Source organism: Zosterops lateralis (genome assembly GCF_965231275.1).
Source record: "Zosterops lateralis genome assembly, chromosome: 24".
Taxonomy (NCBI): domain Eukaryota; kingdom Metazoa; phylum Chordata; class Aves; order Passeriformes; family Zosteropidae; genus Zosterops; species Zosterops lateralis.
Genome location: NC_139784.1, coordinates 5,764,440 through 5,786,487, shown reverse-complemented (window position 1 = coordinate 5,786,487; position 22,048 = coordinate 5,764,440). Strand labels below are relative to the sequence as shown.

The following is a 22,048-nucleotide window of genomic DNA, read 5'->3' as shown; positions in this document are numbered from 1 at the left end:
GTGTTAGGAGGGGGTCAACCCCGGTGCTGGCACCGCTGTCACCTCCTGGGCCATGTTACACAGGATGTCCCATCATAGGGGGGATGGCAAGGCTCCACCGTGCCTCAGTTTCCCCCCTGTAGAATCGTGAAGGGAACAAATACGGGGCTTTGCAAGGGGTCATGTCTTGTTTTTTTTTTGGGTAGGGGGAAGTTAGGAGGGGGTTAATCCCGGTGCTGGCACTGCTGTCACCCTCCTGGGCCATGTTACACAGGATGTCCCATCATAGGGGGGATGGCAAGGCCACAGGAGAAGCTCCACCGTGCCTCAGTTTCCCCTCTGTAGACTCGTGAAGGGTGAAAGGAACAAACATCAGGTTTTGCAGGGGGTCATGTCTTGGTTTTTTTTGGGTAGAGGGAAGTTATGAGGGGGTTAATCCCGGTGCTGGCACCGCTGTCACCTCCTGGGCCGTGTTACACGGGATGTCCCATCATAGGGGCAATGACAAGGCTCCACCGTGCCTCAGTTTCCCCCCTGTGGAATCGTGATGGGCAAATGGAACAAACGCGGGGCTTTGCAGGGGGTCATGTCCTGGTTTTTTTGGGTAGGGGGTGTTAGGAGGGGGTTAATCCCGGTGTTGGCACCGCTGTCACCTCCTGGGCCGTGCCAGGGCTGCGGGGCCGGACTCTGGACCCGGACTGGGCGGGGAGATAACGCTGCCAGCCCGGGGTCAAAGGCTCCGGCTCACCCAGAACTTTCTGGGTGCCACCAGCTGTGGTGCCATGCAAACTCCCCCAGGAGCCGGGGACAGCCGGAATTCTGTCACCCCATGTCCCAGCGAGGATACAAACCTGCCTTTCCCTCCCTGCAGAGGCTCCCACCGTGACCACCGAGCCCGGAGCTCCGGAACGGGACGGGGGGCTCGGCCTGGTGCCTCCTCCTGCCCCGTCTGCTGCTCTCCAGCCATGGGCAGCCACGAGAAGGACCCCTCCTCTCCCAAAAGAGCCTTGTCCCGCTCCAACAGCACCGTGTCTTCCAAGCACAGCAGCGTCCAGCAGGTTGGAATTGGGATTTTGGATTTTTGGGGGGTTTTGGGGTTTGCTGTAGGGTGATGCTCCCATCTGTCCCTGCTTGGGGATGAGGTGGGCGGCAGGTTCTGGTGCTCAGGGACCCCCACGGTGTCCCCACAGGGCTCGGAGAGCTGGGAGGTGGTGGAGGAGCCCCGAGGCCGGGGCAGCCCCGGGCGGCAGCCGCAGAGACACGAGGGGTACCTGCTCAAGAAGAGGAAATGGCCCCTGAAGGGCTGGCACAAGGTAACAGGCAGAGCTGGTGACAGGAACAGCCAGCCCAGCTGGTCCTGGAATGATTTGGGCAGAGGGGGGTGGGTGTAGGAGCTGCTCTCTGAACCTTCTCCCCAAAAAAAAACCCCAAAAAAACCCAAAAAACCACTTTTTCTCCTCCATCCCCAGCGGTACTTCGTGCTGGAAAACGGGATCCTGAAATATTCCACCACTCGCCAGGACGTGAGTTGTGTCACCCAGGCTGTGACCACACAGCCTCCCCGGGGGGCTCAGGGGTAAAAAAGGAGTTGGGGTGTTCCCCCTGACCCCCCTGGGCTCCCCCAGGTCCTCAAGGGCAAACTGCACGGCGCCATCGATGTCCGGCAGTCCGTCATGTCCGTCAACAAGAAGGCGCAGAGGGTTGACCTGGACACGGAGGACAACATTTATCACCTCAAGGTGCTGCTGAAAGGGGGATGGAGCTGGGATGGGACAGTCCTGGGGACAGCAGGTCGCTCTCTAACTCACTACTGGCCCGCTCAGATCAAGTCCCCCGAGGTGTTCTCCAGCTGGGTCAGCAGCCTCTGCAGCCACCACCACGGCGAGCGGCCGGAGCCGTGTCCCCCTGGGAGGCCTGATGCTCAGGTGGGTGACAGCCCTAACCCTAACCTTAATCCTAACCCTAGTCCTAACCCTAACCCTAACCTTAACCGTAACCCTAACCCTAACTTTAGTCTTAACCCTAACCCTAACCCTAAAATTAACTCTAACCCCTAACCTTAACCCTGACCCTAACCTGAACCCTACCCCGAATCTAAACCCTAACCCTAAGCCTAACCTGAACCCTAACCTTAACCGTAGCCCTAACCCTGACCCTGACCCTAACCTGAACCCTAACCCCAACCCTAACCTTAACCCTGACCCTAAACCTAGCCCTAACCTTAACCTTAACCCTAACCCTAACCCTAACTGTAGTCCTAACCCTAAACCTAGCCCTAACCTTAACCTTAACCCTAAACCTAACCCTAACTCTAACCCTAACCCCAACGCTAACCCTAACCCAAACCCGAAACTTAACCCTAACTCAAACCCTAACCCTAACCCTAACCCTAAACCCTAGTCCTAACCCCAACCCTAAACCCAACACTAACCCAAACCGTAGTCCTAACCCTGACCCCAACCCTAACCCTAACCCCAGCCCTAACCCTGAGTGTGACAGCTCGTGGTGACAGTGCCAGGCAGGGTGAGTGACCCCTGAGTGACCCCCCTGTGTCCGGCTGCAGGGCCCGTGGACGCGGATCCTGCCCTCGGGCAGTGCCCCTGCCCTGTCCACTCTGGCCAGCTCCCGGGACAAGGTCAGCGCCTGGCTGAAGGACAGCGAGGGGCTGGAGCGCTGCTCGGCCGGTGAGCGGGGCCTGAGGGGTGCCAGGGGCTGGGCAGGTGGTCTGTGTCCCTTCTGTGACCTCTGTGTCCTCTTCCTGACCTCTGTGACCACTCTCTGACCCCTGTGCCCCCTCCCTGACCTCTGTGACCACTCTCTGACCTCTGTGCCCCCTCCCTGACCCCTGTGCCCCCTCCCTGACCCCCGTATCCCCTTCCGTGACCTCTGTGCCCCCTCCCTGACCTCTGTGTCCCCTCCCTGACCTCTGTGACCCCTCTCTGACCCCTGTGTCCCCTTCCTGACCTCTGTGACCATTCTCTGACCTCTGTGCCCCCTCCCTGACCTCTGTGTCCCCTTCCTGACCTCTGTGACCATTCTCTGACCTCTGTGACCCCTCTCTGACCTCTCTGCCCCCTCCCTGACCTCTGTGTCCCTTCCCTGACCCCTGTGCCCCCTCCTTGACCCCTGTGCTCCCTCCCTGACCTCTGTCCCCACTCTCTGACCTCCGTGCCCCCTCCCTCACCCCTGTGCCCCCTCTCTCACCTCTGTCCCCATCTCCCTGACCCCCGTGCCCGCTCCTTGCCCGCCGTGCCCCCCGTCAGAGCTGTCGGAGTGCCAGGCCAAGCTGCAGGAGCTGACGGGGATGCTGCAGCACCTGGAGGCCCTGCACCGCATCCCCTCGGCCCCGCTCATCTCCGGCGCCCAGGTGAGAGGGGCACAGCCAGGTGAGGGGTGCTCCAGTGCCCCCCTTTTTTCCTGGGAAAGGTCCATCTGCAGCCCCCTCCTCTTCCTCCCAGCCCTCAGGTGCCACGGAGAGGCCGAAGAAGGGCAGGAGGAGCACCAAGATCTGGTGCACGCAGAGCTTCGCCAAGGACGACACCATCGGCAGGGTGAGGGTGAGCTGGGACTGTCCTGGTGGGATACCAAGGAAAGATGAGGGGCTACAAATATTTCAGGAGGGCAGAAAGCATAAAAAAAAAATATTTATTGATTTAGGTTTAGGGGCTACAAATATTTCAGGAGGGCAGAGAGCATAAAAAAAAGAAGATTTGTCAATTTAGGTTTGGATTCTAGATGTTTAAATCTAGATTTAGGTTTGTTGTCTAATTTTTTACTACTTTTTTAAGGTCTTTTGATACAGAATTAATGTGGTTGGTGAATAGGAACGACACTTTTTTAACCCATTGGGTTAAACCAGAAAAACAGCAAAACACCAGCTGGAGAAAGATTGTTTGGAGAGAAAGGAGAGTTATTTACCAACATTGTTTTGGGAAAAAAGGAGAGTTATTTACCAAAATCGTTTTGAGAAGAAACTTTCTTGAGAAATGTCGCAGTCAGGGACACGAAAAGAACCACCACACTCACCCCTCAGGTAGAAGCAGGGAAAAGAAAGCAGTTTATTATGATTTAGGGTTTATAAAGTATTTGGGATTTGGTCAAGGATTGATCAATGACCTCTCTGACCCCAGTGGTCAACCCAGAAATCCATCACTGAAAGGAATGAAAACAATACACATTATTTTGAGAGCCTCCAAAGGAAAATACATAAACAACCATCAGAAAGTTCAATATTATGGCCATAGAGAAATTTTTTCCTTGGGGGGGAAAAAACCCACCAGCTGCCAGTAGGGGCTAAAAACCTCTTCAGACCCAAAAATAATCAAACCTACATCAAACCCTTCACTCCCACCTTGAGTTTTGCTGCTATTGGGGCATGGAGGTGACTCTGGTGACCCCTGTGTGTCCTTTCCTCCCCAGGTGGGCCGTCTGCATGGCTCTGTCCCCAACCTGTCCCGTTACCTGGAGCCATCCCAGAGCCAGCTGCCCTTCAGCCTCCCCCCGGAGTACAGCCAGCTGCAGCGCAGCTTCTGGCTGCTGGCTCAGAAAGGTGGGATGGGACGGGGGGAATCAGCCTTGAGGAGGGTCTCAGGGTGGGTTTTTGGGGTGCAGAATCCCACTTTTATCCCCCCTGAGCAGTGCACGGCTCGCTCAGCAGCGTGGTGGCTCGTCTGGAGATGAAGACGGGGGGAATGAGCCTTGAGGGGGGGTCTCAGGGTGGGTTTTTGGGGTGCAGAATCCCACCTTTGTCCCCCCTGAGCAGTGCAGGGCTCGCTCAGCAGCGTGGAGATGAGGAGGGGGGAATCAGCCTTGAGGAGGGGTCTCAGGGTGGGTTTTTGGGGTGCTGAATCCCACCTTTGTCCCCCCTGAGCAGTGCAGGGCTTGCTCAGCAGTGTGGAGATGAGGAGAGGGGGGGATGAGCCTTGAGGAGGGTCTCAGGGTGGGTTTTTGGGGTGCTGAATCCCACCTTTATCCCCCCTGAGCTCAGCAGTGTGGTGGCCGTGCTGGCTCGTCTGGAAGAGATGAGGAGGGGGGAATGAGCTTTGAGGAGGGTCTCAGGGTGGATTTTTGGGGTGCAGAATCCCACCTTTGTCCCCTCTGAGCAATGCACGGCTCGCTCAGCAGCGTGGTGGCCGAGAGGGCTCATCTGGAGGAGATGAGGAGTTGGGAATGAGCCTTGAGGAGGGGTCTCAGGGTGGATTTTTGGGGTGCTGAATCCCACCTTTGTCCCCCCCGAGCTCAGCAACGTGGTGGCTGAGAGGGCTCATCTGGGGATGAGGAGAGGGGGTCTCAGGATGGGATTTTGGGGTGCTGAATCCCTCCTTTATCCCCCCGAGCAGTGCACGGCTCCCTCAGCAGCGTGGTGGCCGCGCTGGTGGCCGAGAGGGCTCGTCTGGAGGAGATGAGGAGGACACTGGACAGGCAGGGTCCGGCCCCACGCCCCGGCAGCGCCGGCACCGCCGGGGTGAGGAACAACAACACCTTGGGGTGCTGCTGGAGGGTGCTGGGTGTCCCCCTGTCCCTTCTCAGCCATGTCCTGGCTGGAGGGGACAGGGACAGGCCGGGGAGGGGGGATTTGGCTCAGTTTCCCCCTTTGTCACAGCCAGCCCTGCGCCGCTTCCACTCGCTGTCCGTGTCCTCGGACACCACGCTGGACTCCTTCGCCTCGCTGCACCCCGACGAGGTCAGGGGGTCTGATGGGGGGGTTTGGTGGTTCTGGGGGCTTTTGATGAGTGTCCTCGAGTGTCCCCAAGTGTCCCCAAGTGTCCCCAGGGCCCTCCCAGTGTCTCCATGTCCCAAACCTCCCCCAGGGCCAACTGGTCCCAACCCCAACTTGGGGACACTTTTGGTGCCATCAAGGTGGGACGAGTCCCCTTGGATGACTCTGGTGGCTTTTGATGAGTGTCCCCAAGTGTCCCCAAGGTCCTCCCGGTGTCCCTAAGTGTCCCCAGGTGTCCCCAAGTGTCCCCAAGGCCACTCAAGTGTCCCAAACCTTGCCCAGCACCAACAAGAACTGTCCCCAACCCCGACTTGGGGACCAAAGTGGGACGAGTCCCCTTGGATGACTCTGGTGGCTTTCCATGACTGTCCCCAAGTGTCCCCGAGGCCCTCCCAATGTCCCCAGGTGTCCCCAAGTGTCCCCAAGGCCATCACAGTGTCCCCAAGTGTCCCCAAGGCCATCCCAGTGTCTCCATATGTCCCCAAGGCCATCACAGTGTCCCTGAGTGTCCCCAAGTGTCCCCCCCAAGTGTCCCCGAGGCCATCACAGTGTCCCCGAGTGTCTCCAAGGCCATCCCAGTGTCCCCAAGTGTCCCCAGGGCCCTCCCAGTGTCCTCAAGTGTCCCCAAGTGTCCCCAAAGCCCTCGTAATGTCCCCAAGGCAACCCAGGTGTCCCAAACCTCCCCCAGCACCAACAAGAAATGTCCCCAACCCCGACTTGGGGACCAAGGTGGGACGAGTCCCCTTGGATGACTCTGGTGGCTTTCCATGACTGTCCCCGAGTGTCCCCCAGGCCCCCCAGGTGTCCCCTCCCCTCCCTGTCCCCCGGGCTGGCCCCTGAGGTGTGTCTGTCCCCCCAGCCGGACTCGCTGCCCGCCAAGGGCCGGGAGCAGCAGCTCTCCAACCGCAGCATCGTCTCCCTGGCCGACTCCCACACCGAGTTCTTCGATGCCTGCGAGGTTTTCCTCTCTGCCAGCTCCTCTGAGAACGAGGTGAGGGGCTTTGGGGGGCTCTGGGGGGGCTCTGGGGGAGGTTTTCCTCTCTGCCAGCTCCTCTGAGAACGAGGTGAGGGGGCTTGGGGGGCTCTGGGGGGTCTCTGAGGGTTTTGCTGGTGAGGAGGGGGTCTCTGGGGGTTTTGCTGGTGATGGGGGGGAGCTCTGGGGGGTCTCTGGGGGGTCTCTGGGGGCTTTGCTGGTGATGGGGGGGACTCTGGGGGGTCTCTGGGGGGTCTCTGGGGGCTTTGCTGGTGATGGGGGGGGCTCTGGGGGGTCTCTGGGGGGTCTCTGGGGGCTTTGCTGGTGATTGGGGGGTCTCTGGGGGGTCTCTGGGGGGTTTGCTGGTGATTGGGGGGTCTCTGGGGGGTCTCTGGGGATTTTGCTGGTGAGGAGGGGGCTCTGAGGACCCCCTGGCACCCCCTCTCTGCTCTGGGTTCATCTTTCCCCTCTCTTTCCCCCCATCCCGGTCCCACCTCATCAGTAGCTCCCTGTGCCCCCCCCAGCCCCTCGTAGCCCCCTCCCTCCCCATTTTGGGGGTCTCCAAAGCCTCTGAACCTGCTGGGGGTGGGTGGGGTGCTGTCAGTGCCCTCCCTCACCTTCCCCTCCCCATCCCGACACCCCCAGCCCATCCCAACACCCCTGGGCTCATCCCCACCCTTTTATTTTTGGGGTGGGGGGTCCCTTCCCCTCCCTTTTCCTTGGGGTCCCCCCCCCACTTTCCCCCGGGACCCCCCAAAGCCGCCGACGGGTCCCTGCCCCTCCCCAGCCCTCGGAGGACGAGTCGTGTATCAGCGAGGTCACCGAGGAGAGACCCGAGCCGGGGGGGCCGGGACGCCCCCCGACAGGTACCGGGGGCACGGGGGGCGCCGGGGGGGCACCGGGGGGGGCACCGGGGGGGCACCGGGTACCGGGGGAGGGCACTGGGTGCAGGGGGTGGGCACCGGGCACAGGAGGAGGTGAGGGAAAAGGTGCCGGGAATTTAGGGGAGAGGGGAGGGAAAACATCAGGCAGGGAGGACCGGGGAGAAATGGGGAGGGGAGGAACAGGGAGAGGAGAAATGGGGAGGGGAGGAACAGGGAGAGGAGAAATGGGGAGGGGAGGAGCGGGGATGGGGGAGGACCGAGGAGAGGAGGAAAGGGGAGGACTGGAGGGGACAGGAACGGGGATGGGGAAGACAGGAGGTGGGGAGGAATGGGGAGGGGAGGACCAGGGAGAGGAGAAATGGGGAGGACCGGAAAGGGGAGGAATGAGGATGGGGAGGATGGGACAGGGGAGAACCGGAGATGGGGAGGGCCGGGGAGGACCGGGGATCGGGAAGAACAGGGATGGGGAGAAATGGGGAGATGAGAAATGGGGAGGGAGGACCGGGGAGGGAAGAACGGGGAGGACCGAGGAGGGGAAGAGCGGGGATGGGAAGAACGGAGAGGGGAGGACCGAGGAGGGGAGGGATGGGGAGGACCGAAAAGAGGAGAACAACCGGGGATAGGGAGAACCGAGAAGGGGAGGAGAGGGGAGGAATGGGGATGGGAAGGACCGGGGAGGACCGGAGAGGGGAAGGACCGGGGAGAGGAGGACCAGAAAGGGGAGAAATGGGGAGAGGAGGAATAGGGATGAGGAAGAATGGGGAGGGGAGAAATGGGGATGGGGAGAAATGGGGATGGGGAGGACAGAAAAGGGGAGGACCGGAGAGGGAAGAACAACCGGGGATGGGGAGGACCGGGGTGGGGAGGGATGGGGAGGGGAGAAATGGTGATGGGGAGAAATGGGGAGGGGAGGAGCGGGGATGGGAAGGAACAGGGATGAGAAGAACGGGGGATAGCGAGGACCGGTGATGAGAAGAACAGGTAGTGGAAAAACGGGGAGGGGGAGAAATGGGGATGGGAGAAATGGGGAGGACTGGAAAGGGGAGAAATGGGGAGGGGAGAAATGGGGAGGGAGGACCAGGAAGGACCGGGAAAGGGGAGGACCAGGGAGAGGAGGAACGGGGATGACAAGGACCGGGGATGAAAGGACCAGAGAGGGGAGAACCGGGGATGGGGAGGACCAGGGAGAGGAGGACAGAAGAGGGGAAGACCGAGGATGAAAGAACCGGGAAGGGGAGGACCTGAGAGGGGAGAAATGAGAAGGGGAGGACCAGGGATGGAAGAACCAGGGATGGCCACGGCTCCATCCCACCTCCCACCCAACAGGAGCAGAACGCCCGGGGCCACCGGCGGATCCCCCCCCTCTGGAGCCCCCGCTGGAGCTGCCGGGGCCGGACCCCCGCAGGAGGAGCCGCCTGCCCGCCCCCCCGGCCCCCTCGGGGGACGTGAGCCTGTGGGGGCTCCTGAGGAGCAGCGTGGGCAAGGACCTGTCCCGGGTGGCGCTGCCCGTGCAGCTCAACGAGCCCCTCAACACCCTGCAGAGACTCTGCGAGGAGCTGGAGTACAGCGCGCTGCTGGACAGGGCCAGCCGGGCCAGGGACCCCCGGCAGCGCATGGTGAGGGGGGGACACTGAGGGGACATGGGGACACAGGGCCAGCCGGGCCAGGGACCCCCGGCAGCGCATGGTGAGGGGGGGACACTGAGGGGACACTGAGGGGACACAGGGCCAGCCGGGCCAGGGACCCCCGGCAGCGCATGGTGAGGGGACATGGGGACACTGCGGGGACATGGGGACACTGCGGGGACATGGGGACACTGAGGGGACATGGGAACACAGGGCCAGCCGGGCCAGGGACCCCCGGCAGCGCATGGTGAGGGGGGGACACTGAGGGGACATGGGGACACTGAGGGGACATGGGGACACAGAGGAGGACATGGGGACACTGTGGGGACACTGAGGGGACATGGGGACACAGGGCCAGCCGGGCCCGCGACCCCCGGCAGCGCATGGTGAGGGGGGGACACTGAGGGGACATGGGGACACTGCGGGGACATGGGGACACTGCGGGGACATGGGGACATCGCGGGGACATGGGGACACTGAGGGGACATGGGGACACTGCGGGGACATGGGGACACTGAGGGGACATGGGGACACCGGGGGGATTTGGGAACACAGGAGGGATTCGGGGACACTGGGGGTAGCAGGAATAAGGGGGACACTGGGGGGATTCAGGGGCATTGGGGACACCAGGGGGATTTGGGGACACTGGGGGCACCAGGGACACCAGGGGGATTCAGGGACACCAGGGACACTGGGGGCAACAAGGACATCGGAGGGATTTGAGGACACTGGGGGAATTCAGGGACAATGGGGAGACAAGGGGACATCGGGGGATTTGGGGATACTGGGGGGATTTGGGGACACCAGGGGAATTCGGGGACACCGGGGGGATTTGGGGACACCAGGGACACCAGAGGGATTTGGGGCTCCAGGGGCAGCAGGGACAACCAGGGGAATTTGAGGACACCAGGGGGATTCAGGGACACCGGGGACACTGAGGGGATTTGAGGACACCAGGGGGATTTGGGGACACTGGGGGCACCAGGGACACTGCGGATGCCAGGAGGACACCGGGGACACAGATGGGATTCGGGGACACCAGGGGCACTGGGAACACCAGGGGGCATCGGGGACACCAGGGGGACACGGGGACATCGGGGGGATTCAGGGACACTGGGAGGATTTGAGGACACCAGGGGCACTGGGGACACCAGGGGCAGTGGGGACACTGGGGGGATTTGGGGACACCAGGGACAGCAGGGACATGGGGGAGCCTGAGGACCTGGGGACACTGGGGCTGTTTGAGGATTCAGGGACTGGTGGGACAATTTAGGGACGTGTGAGGACAGGAAAAATTTGAGGATTTTGGGAACACACAGAAACCCAAAGTCGTGGAGTGACAGGGAGAATTTGGGGATTTGGGGGCACAGAGAAACCCAAAGTCATGGGGTGACAGGAAGAATTTGAAAATTTTGGGGACACGTGGGGACAGGGAGAATTTGAGGATTTAGGGAACATGGGGGAACCTGAGGTCATGGGGTGACAGAGACAATTTGAAAATTTTGGGGACACGTGGGGACAGGGAGAATTTGAGGATTCTGGGGACATGGGAGAGCCCAAGGACATGTGGCGACAAGAGTTTGAGGATTTTGGGGACACACAGAAACCCAAAGTCACGGGGTGACTGGGGCAATTTGAGGATTTGGGGGGCATGTGGGGACAGGGAGAATTTGAGTATTTGGGGACACAGAGAAGCCCGAGATCATGGGATGACAGGAAGAATTTTAAAATTCTGGGGACATGTGGGGACAGGGACAATTTGAGGCTTTAGGGAACACAAGACAACCCAAAATCACGGGATAAAAAGCAGAATTTGAAGATTTAACACACTCAGACCCACTCAAGACCACACAACCCCACTCCCACTCTGGAGACCGTGGCAAGGCCGGGCGTGTCCCCGTCCCAACCACGGTGACAATGACACGGTGACAATGACACGGTGACTTTGGTGACCTCTGTGCCAGGTGTACGTGGCCGCCTTCGCCGTGTCCGCCTACGCCTCCACCTATTACCGGGCGGGCTGCAAACCCTTCAACCCCGTCCTGGGCGAGACCTACGAGTGTGTGAGACCGGACAGAGGGTTCCGATTCATCAGCGAGCAGGTGGGGGCTTTTTTTTAGGATAAATTAGGGGAGAACCCCTAAAAACAAACCTCTACCACCCTTCACCCCCAGCCCTGGGTTTGGGAAGGAAATCTTCAGGAGTGGAGGGGGAAAGGGGAAAAGAAAAGAAGTGGGCACTTTTTTTTAGGATAAATTAGGGGAGAACCCCTAAAAAACAAACCTCTACCACCATTCCCCCCCCCCAGCCCTGGGTTTGGGAAGGAAATCTTCAGGGGTTGGGGGAGAAAAAGGGGAAAAGAAAGGGGAAAGAAAAGAAGTGGGCACTTTTGGTTTAGGATAAATTAGGGGAGAACCCCTAAAAAACAAACCTCTACCACCCTTCACCCCCAGCCCTGGGTTTGGGAAGGAAATCTTCAGGGGCGGAGGGGGGAAAGGGGAAAAGAAAAGAAGTGGGCACTTTTTTTTAGGATAAATTAGGGGAGAATCCCTAAAAACAAACCTCTACCACCCTTCACCCCCAGCCCTGGGTTTGGGAAGGAAATCTTCAGGGGTGGGAGGGGAAAAGGGGAAAAGAAAGGGAAAAGAAAGGGAAAAAAAACCAGTGGGCACTTTTTTTTACAATAAATTAGGGGAGAACGCCTAAAAACAAACCTCTACCACCCTTCACCCCCAGCCCTGGGTTTGGGAAGGAAATCTTCAGGAGCAGGGGGGGAAAAGGGGAAAAGAAAGGGAAAAGAAAAGGTGGCACGTCCCTCTTTGTCCCCTACAGGTGTCCCACCACCCTCCTGTCTCTGCCTGTCACGCTGAGTCGGAGAATTTTGTCTTCTGGCAAGGTGAGAGCTCAGCACTGGATGTTTCTCCCTAATTTTTGGAGTCCTAGAAATTTAAATTTTTGAGTTTTGGTGGGTTGTGATACGTATAAATCAAAATAGAGGATTTTAAATTAATTTTTTTTTTGTCTTTTTTCTTCACGCCCGTTTTAGGGGAGGTCAGAATGTTGTGAGCCCCTCCTCAGGAAGGTTAATCATCTCCTGAGGGTTGTCTGCAGGCTCAGAAATTGTTTATAAAAATAGGGATATGAGCCTCAAAAATGGTTTATGAAAATAGGGATATGAGCCTCAGAAATGGTTTATAAAAATAGTGATATGAGCCTTAGAAATGGTTTATAAAAATAGTGATACGAGCCTCACAAATGGCTCATAAAAATAGCCAGAAAAGAGGAGTTTGGAAAAGGAAAAAATGTTTTAATTGAGGAGAAAATAACGAATTTTACGAAACAAAAGTGAAAGAAACCTTTCAGAGAGAATCCTTACGCCTGCTGTCGTGCCCTAAAAATGCACAAAAATGGCCAAAAATGAGTCTCTGTGCTCTCCTTTAAGTGTGTAACGGTCTAGGAGGGGTTTTTGGTTGCTGCTCAATAGAAAATAACTAAAGGATTTGAGGGAGAGCTCAAGGATCCTGCAGGTGCCTTTGCCCTGGCACAAGGATAATCATGGTGAGAAGAGCGTGGAAGGTTCTGGTTCTTTGTCTTAAAAGTGAAGCAAAGAGTGAAACCCCAAATCCTTTCCTAATATGGGAACATCAAAATTTCTGGTTCTTTGCCTTATAAACAAAACAAAGAGTGAACCTCAAATACTTTCCTGATTACACCGAAGTTTCTGCTTCTTTGCTTTATAAGTGAAGCAAAGAATGAACCCCATATCCTTTCCTAATTATGAGAATACTGAAGTTTCTGCTTTTTGGGATTCATTCTTTGCCTTATAAGTGAAGAAAAGAGTGAAACCCCAAAGCCTTTCCTAATATGGGGACACCAAAATCTTTGGTTCTTTGCCTTAAAAGCAAAACAAAGAGTGAACCCCAAATCCTTTCCTAATTGTGGGATCACTGAAGTTTCTGCTTCTTTGCTTTATAAATGAAGCAAAGAGTGAACCCCAAATCTTTTCCTAATATGGGAACACCAAAGTTTCTGCTTTTTGGGGTTCATTCTTTGTTTCAATTATAAGGCAAAGAATGAACCCCAAAACTTTTCCTAATAATGGGGACACCAAAATTTCTGGTTCTTTGCCTTATAAGTGAAGCAAAGAATGAACCCCCAAATCCCTTCCTAATTGTGGGATCACTGAAGTTTCTGCTTCTTTGCTTTATGAATGAAGCAAAGAATGAACCCCAAATCCTTTCCTCTAATTATGGGAACACTGAAGTTTCTGGTTCTTTGCCTTACAAGTGAAAAAAAGAGTGAACCCCAAATCCTTTCCTAAATATGGGAACACTGAAGTTTCTGCTTTTTGGGGTTCAATCTTTGCCTTATAAGTGACGCAAAGAGTGAAACTCCAAATCCTTTCCTAATATGGGGACACCAAAATTTCTGCTTCTTTGCCTTATAAACAAAACAAAGAATGAACCCAAATCCTCTTCTAATATGGGAACACGTGCTGAAGTTTCTGGTTCTTTGCCTTAAAAGCAAAACAAAGAGTGAACCCCGAATCCTTTCCTAAATATGGGAACACCGAACTTTCTGGTTTTTTGCCTTACAAGTGATGAAAAGAGTGAACCCCAAATCCTTTCCTAAATATGGGAACACCAAAATTCCTGCTTTTTGGGGTTCATTCTTTGCCTTATAAGTGAAGCAAAGAGTGAACCCCAAATCCTTTCCTAATTATGGGAACAGTGAAGTTTCTGCTTCTTTGCTTTATAAATGAAGCAAAGAATGAACCCCAAATCCTTTCCTCTAATTATTGGAACACTGAAGTTTCTGGTTCTTTGCCTTACAAGTGATGAAAAGAGTGAACCCCAAATCCTTTTCTAATAAGGGGGAGACCAAAATTTCTGGTTCTTTGCCTTATAAGCAAAACAAAGAGTGAACCCCAAATACTTTCCTGATTACACCAAAGTTTCTGGTTCTTTGCCTTACAAGTGAAAAAAAGAGTGAACCCCAAATCCTTTCCTAAATATGGGAACACCGAAGTTCCTGCTTTTTGGGGTTCATTCTTTGCTTTATAAGTGAAACAAAGAATGAACCCCAAATCTTTTCTTAATAATGGGGACACCAAAATTTCTGGTTCTTTGCCTTATAAATGAAGCAAAGAATGAAACCCAAATCTGTTCCTAATGATGGGGACATCAAAATTTCTGGTTCTTTGCCTTATAAGCAAAACAAAGAGTGAACCCCAAATACTTTCCTGATTACACCAAAGTTTCTGCTTCTTTGCTTTATAAGCGAAACAAAGAATGAACCCCAAATCCTTTCCTCTAATTATTGGAACACTGAAGTTTCTGGTTCTTTGCCTTACAAGTGAAAAAAAGAGTGAACCCCAAATCCTTTTCTAATAATGGGGACACCAAAATTTCTGTTTCTTTGCCTTATGAGCGGAACAAAGAATGAAACCCCAAATTCTTTCCTAAATATGGGAACACATGTTGAGGTGGGGGTGCATTGGGGGGATTGAGAGGGTCTCACCACCTCCTCCTCCTCCTCCTCCTCCTCCTCCTCCACCAGACATGAGGTGGAAGAACAAATTCTGGGGCAAATCCTTGGAGATCGTCCCCGTGGGCACCGTCAACGTCCAGTTACCCAGGTGAGACCCCCCCAGCCCCACAGGTGGGGTCCCCTCACTGCCCTGGGTGTCCCCCACACTGCCCTGGGTGCCCCCCACACTGCCCTGGGTGCCTCCCCACACTGCCCTGTGTGCCCCACACTGCCCTGGGTGTCCCCACACTGCCCTGGGTGCCTCCCCACTGCCCTGGGTGCCCCACACTGCCCTGGGTGACCCCCACACTGCCCTGGGTGTCCCCCACACTGCCCTGGGTGTCCCCCCACACTGCCCTGGGTGTCCCCCACACTGCCCTGGGTGTCCCCCCACACTGCCCTGGGTGCCCCCCACACTGTCCTGGGTGTCCCCCCACACTGCCCTGGGTGTCCCCACACTGCCCTGGGTGCCCCCCACACTGCCCTGAGTGTCCCCCCACACTGCCCTGGGTGCCCCCCCACACTGCCCTGGGTGACCCCACACTGCCCTGGGTGCCCACCCACGGCCTGGGTGCCCCCCACACTGCCCTGGGTGCCCCACACTGCCCTGGGTGCCCACCCACACTGCCCTGGGTGCCCCCACACTGCTCTGGGTGACCCCTCACTGCCCTGGGTGCCCCCCACACTGTCCTGGGTGTCCCCACACTGCCCTGGGTGCCCCCCACACTGCCCTGGGTGCCCCCTACACTGCCCTGGGTGCCCCCCACACTGCCCTGGGTGACCCCTCACTGCCCTGGGTGCCCACCCACACTGCCCTGGGTGCCCACCCACGGCCTGGGTGACCCCTCAGGACGGGTGACCACTACGAGTGGAACAAGGTGACCACGTGCATCCACAACGTGCTGAGCGGGCCGCGCTGGATCGAGCACTACGGGGAGGTTCTGATCCGGAACACGCGCGACGCCTCCTACCACTGCAAGCTCACCTTCTGCAAGGTGTGTCCTGCCCCCTGCCCCGCCCCTTTAATGTCCAGGCCCCGCCCAGTCACTGCCCCGACCCCGCCCCTTTGTGTGGGTGCACCATGAGCACGCCCCTTTAGTGCCCAAACCCCGCCCACTCACTGCCCTGACTCCACCCCTTTGTGTGGGTGTAGCCTGACCACGCCCCTTTTCGGTGTAGCCCCGCCCCATCAGTGATTTGGTAATTTAATGGTGTGTTGTTGTCCCGCCCCTTTGTCTGGCCACTCCTCCTTGTTTATGGCTCCGCCCCTTCCCAATAGCCACGCCCTGTTAGTACCCCGACCTTTTCCAATTATTCTGCCCATGGTGCTTGGCTCCACCCTTTTCTCAGTAGCCCCTCCCCTTTCACAATGACCCCACCCCATCATAGCCCCACCCTTTTCCAGTGGCCCCGCCCCTTCCCAGTGACCCCAGCCCATCATAGCCCCACCCTTTTCTCAGTAGTCCTGCCCCTTTCACAATGACCCATTACAGCCCCGCCCTTTGCCAGTGGCCACACCCCTTTCCAGTGACCCCAGCCCATCATAGCCACACCCTTTTCCAGTGATCCCACCCTAACATAGCCCCACCCTATTATAGACATGCCCTCTCCCAATAGCCCCACCCCTTTCCAATGAGCCCCACCCTTCTCCCAATAGCCCCACCCCTTTCCCATTAGCCCCACCCCTTTCACAATAGCCCCACCCCTTTCCCATTAGCCCCACCCCTTTCCCATTGGCCCCACCCCTTTCACAATAGCCCCACCCCTTTCCCATTGGCCCCACCCCTTTCACAATAGCCCCACCTCTTTCCCATTGGCCTCACCCCTTCCCAATGACCCCACCCTATAATAGTCCCACCCTCTCCCAATAGCCCCACCCTTTCCCATTGGCCCCACTCTATCATAGCCCCACCCCTTTCCCAGCAGCCCCACCCTCTCCCCATAGCCCCACCCCTTTCCCAATAGCCCCACCCCTTTCCCAATAGCCCCACTCTTTTCCCAATAGCCACACCCCTTTCCCAATAGCCACACCCCTTTTCCAATAGCCACACCCCTTTCCCAATAGCACCACCCCTTTCCCAATAGCCCCACCCCTTTCCCGATAGCCCCACCCCTTTCCCAATAGCCACACCCCTTTCCCAATAGCCACACCCCTTTCCCAATAGCCCCACCCATTTCCCAATAGCCCCACCCCTTTCCCAATAGCCACACCCCTTTCCCAATAGCCACACCCCTTTCCCAATAGCACCACCCCTTTCCCAATAGCCCCACCCCTTTCCCAATAGCCACACCCCTTTCCCAATAGCCACACCCCCTTTTCCAATAGCCACACCCCTTTCCCACTAACCCCACCCTCCACCCCCCAACTCCCCCCCCCCACCCTGTCCCCTCTGTCCCCGCTGACGCCCCCGGTCCCCTCCCCGGTGTGCCAGGCCCGGTACTGGGGCGCGGGGGCCAACGAGGTGCAGGGCGCTGTGCTGAGCCGCGGCGGTGCCGCCGTGGAGCGCCTGGCGGGGAAATGGCACGAGGGGCTGCACCGTGGGCCTGCCCCGGGACTCTGCGTCTGGAGAGCCAGTAAGGACACAGGGGGGTGACATCGGTTTTGGGGGGTGACATGGATTTTTGGGGGGTCTCTGAGCGTTCCTGATGCCCCGCACAGACCCCATGCCCCGGGACCACGAGAGGAATTACGGGTTCACGCAGTTCGCGCTGGAGCTGAACGAGCTGACGCCGGAGCTGCGCAGGGTCCTGCCCTCCACGGACACGCGGCTGCGGCCGGACCAGCGGTCAGTGGGGACTGGGGGTGTGGGGATGGACAGGGGTCACTGGGGCCAGACCAGCGGTCAGTGGGGATGGACAGGGGGTCACTGGGGCCAGACCAGCGGTCAGTGGGGACTGGGGGTGTGGGGATGGACAGGGGTCACTGGGGCCAGACCAGCGGTCAATGGGGACTGGAGGGTGTGGGGATGGACAGGGGTCACTGGGGATGGACAGGTGGTCATTGTGGTCGGACCAGTGGTCAGTGGAGCCTGGGGGTATGGGGATGGACAGGTGGTCACTGGGGCCAGACCAGCGGTCAGTGGGGACCTGGGGGTGTGGGGATGGACAGGTGGTCACTGGGGCCAGACCAGCGGTCAGTGGGGACCTGGGGGTGTGGGGATGGAGAGGTGGTCACTGGGGATGGACAGGGGGTCAATGAGACCGGACCAGCGGTCAGTGGGGACTGGGGAGGGGTGTGGGGATGGACAGGGGTCACTGGGGCCAGACCAGCGGTCAGCAGGGATGGACAGGGGGTCACTGGGGATAGACCAGCGGTCAGTGGGGATGGACAGGGGGTCACTGGGGCCAGACCAGCGGTCAGTGGGGATGGACAGGGGGTCACTGGGGCCGGACCAGCGGTCAGTGGGGACTGGGGAGGGGTGTGGGGATGGACAGGGGGTCACTGGGGATGGACCAGCGGTCGGTGGGGACTGGGGGGTGTGGGGATGGACAGGGGGTCACTGGGGATGGACAGGTGGTCACTGAGGGTGGTTAGATGGTCACTGAGGATGGTCAGATGGTCACTAAGGCTGGTCAGATGGTCACTATGGCCGGACCAGTGGTCAGCGGGGCTCCAGGGGTGGGGATAGACAGGGGGTCACTGGGGCTGGACCAGCGGTCAGTGGGGACTGGGGTGGGGATGGACAGGTGGTCAATGAGAATGGTCACTGGGGCCGGACCAGCGGTCAGCGGGGACTGGGGGGTGTGGGGATGGACAGGTGGTCAATGAGAATGGTCACTGGGGCCGGACCAGCGGTCAGCGGGGACTGGGGGGTGTGGGGATGGACAGGTGGTCACTGAGGGTGCCCAGCTGGTCACTGAGGCTGGTGAGCTGGTCATTGACGCTGGTCAGTGGTCACTGAGGATGGCCTGGTGGTCACTGAGGCCAACTTGTCACCAAGGCCACCCAGCTGGTCACCAAGGTCAGCTGGTCACTGAGGTCAGCTGGTCACTGAGGTTGGCCTGGTGGTCACTGAGGGTGGTCACTGAGGCCACCCAGTCACTGAGGTCGGCCTGGCGGTCACTGAGGCCAACTGAAGACGCCCAGCTGGTCACTAAGGCCACCCAGCTGGTCCCCAAGGCCACCCAGCTGGTCACTGAGGCTGGCGAGCTGGTCAGTGACGCTGGTCAGTGGTCACTGAGGGTGCCCAGCTGGTCACTGAGGCTGGCGAGCTGGTCAGTGACGCTGGTCAGTGGTCACTGAGGGTGCCCAGCTGGTCACTGAGGCTGGTGAGCTGGTCAGTGACGCTGGTCAGCGGTCACTGAGGCCCCCTGTCCCCACAGGTACCTGGAGGAGGGGAACGTGCCGGCGGCCGAGGCGCAGAAGCGCCAGATCGAGCAGCTGCAGCGGGACCGGCGCCGCGTCATGGAGGAGAACAACATCACCCACCAGGCCCGATTCTTCAGGTCTGGGGGGTCCCGGGGTGGGGGGACACCTGTGGGGCTCTCGGGGGAATGGGGAGAACTTCTGGGGGTCCTGAGGGCACCCCAAGGCTCAAGAGGATGTGGGGCTTTCAGGGAATGGGGGAAACCCTCTGTGGGGGTCCTGAGGGCACCCCAAGGCTTGGGGGAGTGTGGGGTTCTCAGGGAATGGGGAAAACCCCCCTGGAAGTCTTGAGGACACCCCAAGGTTCAAGAGGATGTGGGTTTCTCAGGGAGTTGTGGGGCTCCCAGGGGGATTTGGGGCTCTCAGGGAATGCAGAATTTCCCCCATGAGAGTCCTGAAGACACCCCAAGGTTCAGGAGGATTTGGGTTTCTCAGGGGTCTGTGGGGCTTTCAGGGGGTCCTGGATCTCCCAGAAAATAAAAACAAACCCCCTGGAAGCCCCACTCACACCCCTTTCTCCCTTTCCCAGGCGCCTGACGGACGCCAGCGGGAAGGAATCCTGGGTCACCAACAACACCTACTGGAAACTGCGCCTGGACCCCGGCTTTGCCCACCTGGACAGCGCCGTGCTCTGGTAGCCCCCCAAAAAATAACCCCAGGGGGGTGCTGAGCCCCCCCCCCCAGCTCCTCCCAGCAGCGGGGCTGGTCCCCCCAGCTCTGGGGGTGCAAAATCTCAGCCCACCCCCCCTTTTTTTTTTTTTTTTTTTTGAGCCATTTTTGCCGGTGTTTCCATAAAACTGTGATTTAAAAAGGGGAGGGGGGCACTGGAAATGCCTCCCTCCCCTCCATCCTCTCCCCAGCCCCAGGGCAGAGCCTTGGGGGTGGTTTGAGGTATTTTGGGGGCTCTATGGGGGGGTTTAGGGGGTCTCAGGGTGCCCGCGGGCGGGATGACCCCATCGTTCCAACCCCCTCCCCAAAATTGTGCACTGGGGTCCCTCTAATAAAGGCTGTGAAGAGTTGGGGTGTGCAGAGGGATTATTTCTTACCCCTGGGGGGCTCCTAAATCAAGATGAGGATGCACAAATCCCCCATCCCACCCCTGTGCCTCAGTTTCTCCCTCCCCACACCCCCCCGTGCCTCAGTTTCCCTCCCCACACACCCCCGTGCCTCAGTTTCCCTCCCCACACACACACAATTAACCAGAGCCGTGTCCCCACAATTTATTTCTGATATGTTGCTGCCCTCTTCCCCCCAAAACTGGGGGGGCTCAATAAATATTTCAGCGTTAAACCCTCCCCTCCCTTAAAAAACAGCAAAAAAAAAAAAAAAAATCCCTCATCATATTTTTTCCCCTCCCCTCCCTCCCTGTCCCCTCCCCTGTCCACCGGGGTGGCACCGGGGGCTGATTGTCACATTGAGTGTCCCCCCCAAATTCTGCTCAAGTCGTCCAAGGATTTTGGGGGTTAAATACTGGAGGGAGGGGGGGGGCACGCAGGACCCGTTTATACCCAAATTTGGGGCGCCCAGGGGACCCCTCATTCCCCACCCGGGAATACAGGACCAGTTTACACCCAAATTTGGGGCGCCCAGGGGACCCCTCGCATACAGAACCCAAATTTGGGGCACCCAGGGGACCCCTCGCACCCACCCAGGCACACAGGACCCAAATTTGGGGTGCCAGGGGTGGTTCTGACCCCTCATTCCCCACCCCGGGTACAAAGGACCAGTTTTTACCCAAATTTGGGGTGCCCAGGGGACCCCTTGCACACAGGACCCAAATTTGGGGCACCCAGGGGTGGCTCTGACCCCTCGTTCCCCACCCTGGGCACACAGGACCAGTTTATACCGAAATTTGGGGCACCCAGGGGTGGCTCCGATCCCTCTCTCCCCATTTACACCCAAATTTGGGGTGCCCAGGGGACCCCTCGCATACAGAACCCAAATATGGGGAATCCAGGGGTGGCTCTGACCCCTCACTCCCCATTTACACCCAAATTTGGGGTGCCCAGGGGACCCCTCGCACCCACCCGGGCACACAGGACCAGTTTATACCCAAATTTGGGGCTCGCTGCAGTGACCTCACACAGGCAGTGGGGCTGCCCTGAACCTCCTGGGAAACCCCACAGACCATCTGAGAAATCCCACAGACCCTCCTGGGAAATCCCACAAAACCTCCTGGGAAACCCCACAGACCCTCCTGAGAAATCCCACAGAGCTCCTGGGAAATCCCACAAAACCTCCTGAGAAACCCCACAGAACCTCCTGAGAAATCCCACAGAGCTCCTGGGAAACCCCACAAAACCTCCTGAGAAACCCCACAGACCCTCCTGGGAAATCCCACAGACCCTCCTGGGAAATCCCACAAAACCTCCTGGGAAATCGCACAGAACCTCCTGAGAAATTCCATAAAACCTCCTGGGAAATCCCACAGAGCTCCTGAGAACTCCCACAGAGCTCCTCAGAAATCCCCCATATTCCTCCTGCCAAATCCCACAAGTCCCTCTTGCCAAATCCCACAGAGCCCAAACCCCACAGAGCCCTCCATCCAGCCCAAATCCCATGGGTCACTCCACCCCAAATCCTGTGGGTTCCTCCGCCCCACATCCCACAGCTCCCTCCATCCCAAACCCCACAGGTGCCCAATCCCAAACCCCACAGGTCCCTACATCCCAAACCCCACAGCTCCCTCCACCCCAAACCCCACAGCGGCTGATTTGGGGCCAGAAGGCAAATCCCAAACCCCACAGCTGCTTGTCTGGCGGCTCCCAGCGCTCTGGAATTAGGATTTCATTGGGGTTTGGAGCCCCATCCCAAACCCCACAGGTGCCCCAATCCCAAACCCCACAGATGTCCAGTCCCAAACCCAAAGGTGCCCAATCCCAAACCCCCCAGGGGCTGATTTAGGGCCAGAAGGCAAATCCCAGCCTCACAGCAACAGAATTAGGATTTTATTGAGGTTTTGAGCCCCACCCC

General features: G+C 58.1%; 1 protein-coding gene across 4 annotated transcripts; it reads left to right on the top strand.

The window, feature by feature from the left end:
* Positions 1-709: 709 nt before the first annotated feature.
* On the top strand, positions 710-20,094 carry OSBPL7 (oxysterol binding protein like 7). 4 transcript variants are annotated; one of them, XM_083877544.1, is made up of 22 exons: positions 710-1,037; positions 1,170-1,292; positions 1,449-1,502; positions 1,605-1,718; positions 1,803-1,904; positions 2,543-2,663; positions 3,243-3,346; positions 3,438-3,530; positions 4,399-4,528; positions 5,319-5,443; positions 5,582-5,662; positions 6,558-6,689; positions 7,459-7,537; positions 8,882-9,171; positions 11,145-11,282; positions 12,013-12,076; positions 14,740-14,818; positions 15,560-15,704; positions 17,142-17,283; positions 17,369-17,495; positions 19,033-19,155; positions 19,605-20,094. In XM_083877544.1, the coding sequence occupies exons 1-22, from the start codon at positions 762-764 to the stop codon at positions 19,711-19,713; spliced, it is 2,751 nt and encodes a 916-aa protein (XP_083733670.1). In that variant the 5' UTR covers positions 710-761; the 3' UTR covers positions 19,714-20,094. The 4 variants fall into 4 exon arrangements, with proteins under 4 accessions (XP_083733670.1, XP_083733669.1, XP_083733668.1 ...); XM_083877543.1 differs by having other exon boundaries at positions 3,438-3,536; XM_083877542.1 differs by having other exon boundaries at positions 5,319-5,662; positions 8,888-9,171.
* Positions 20,095-22,048: the final 1,954 nt, after the last annotated feature.

Bases quoted from the DNA above. Each gene is read 5' to 3' on its own strand.
- OSBPL7 (XM_083877541.1), top strand. From the start codon at position 762: ATGCAAACTCCCCCAGGAGCCGGGGACAGCCGGAATTCTGTCACCCCA. The intron at 1,905-2,542 runs GTGGGTGACAGC...GTCCGGCTGCAG, and splicing joins CTGGGAGGCCTGATGCTCAG to GGCCCGTGGACGCGGATCCT. The intron at 11,283-12,012 runs GTGGGGGCTTTT...TGTCCCCTACAG, and splicing joins TCCGATTCATCAGCGAGCAG to GTGTCCCACCACCCTCCTGT.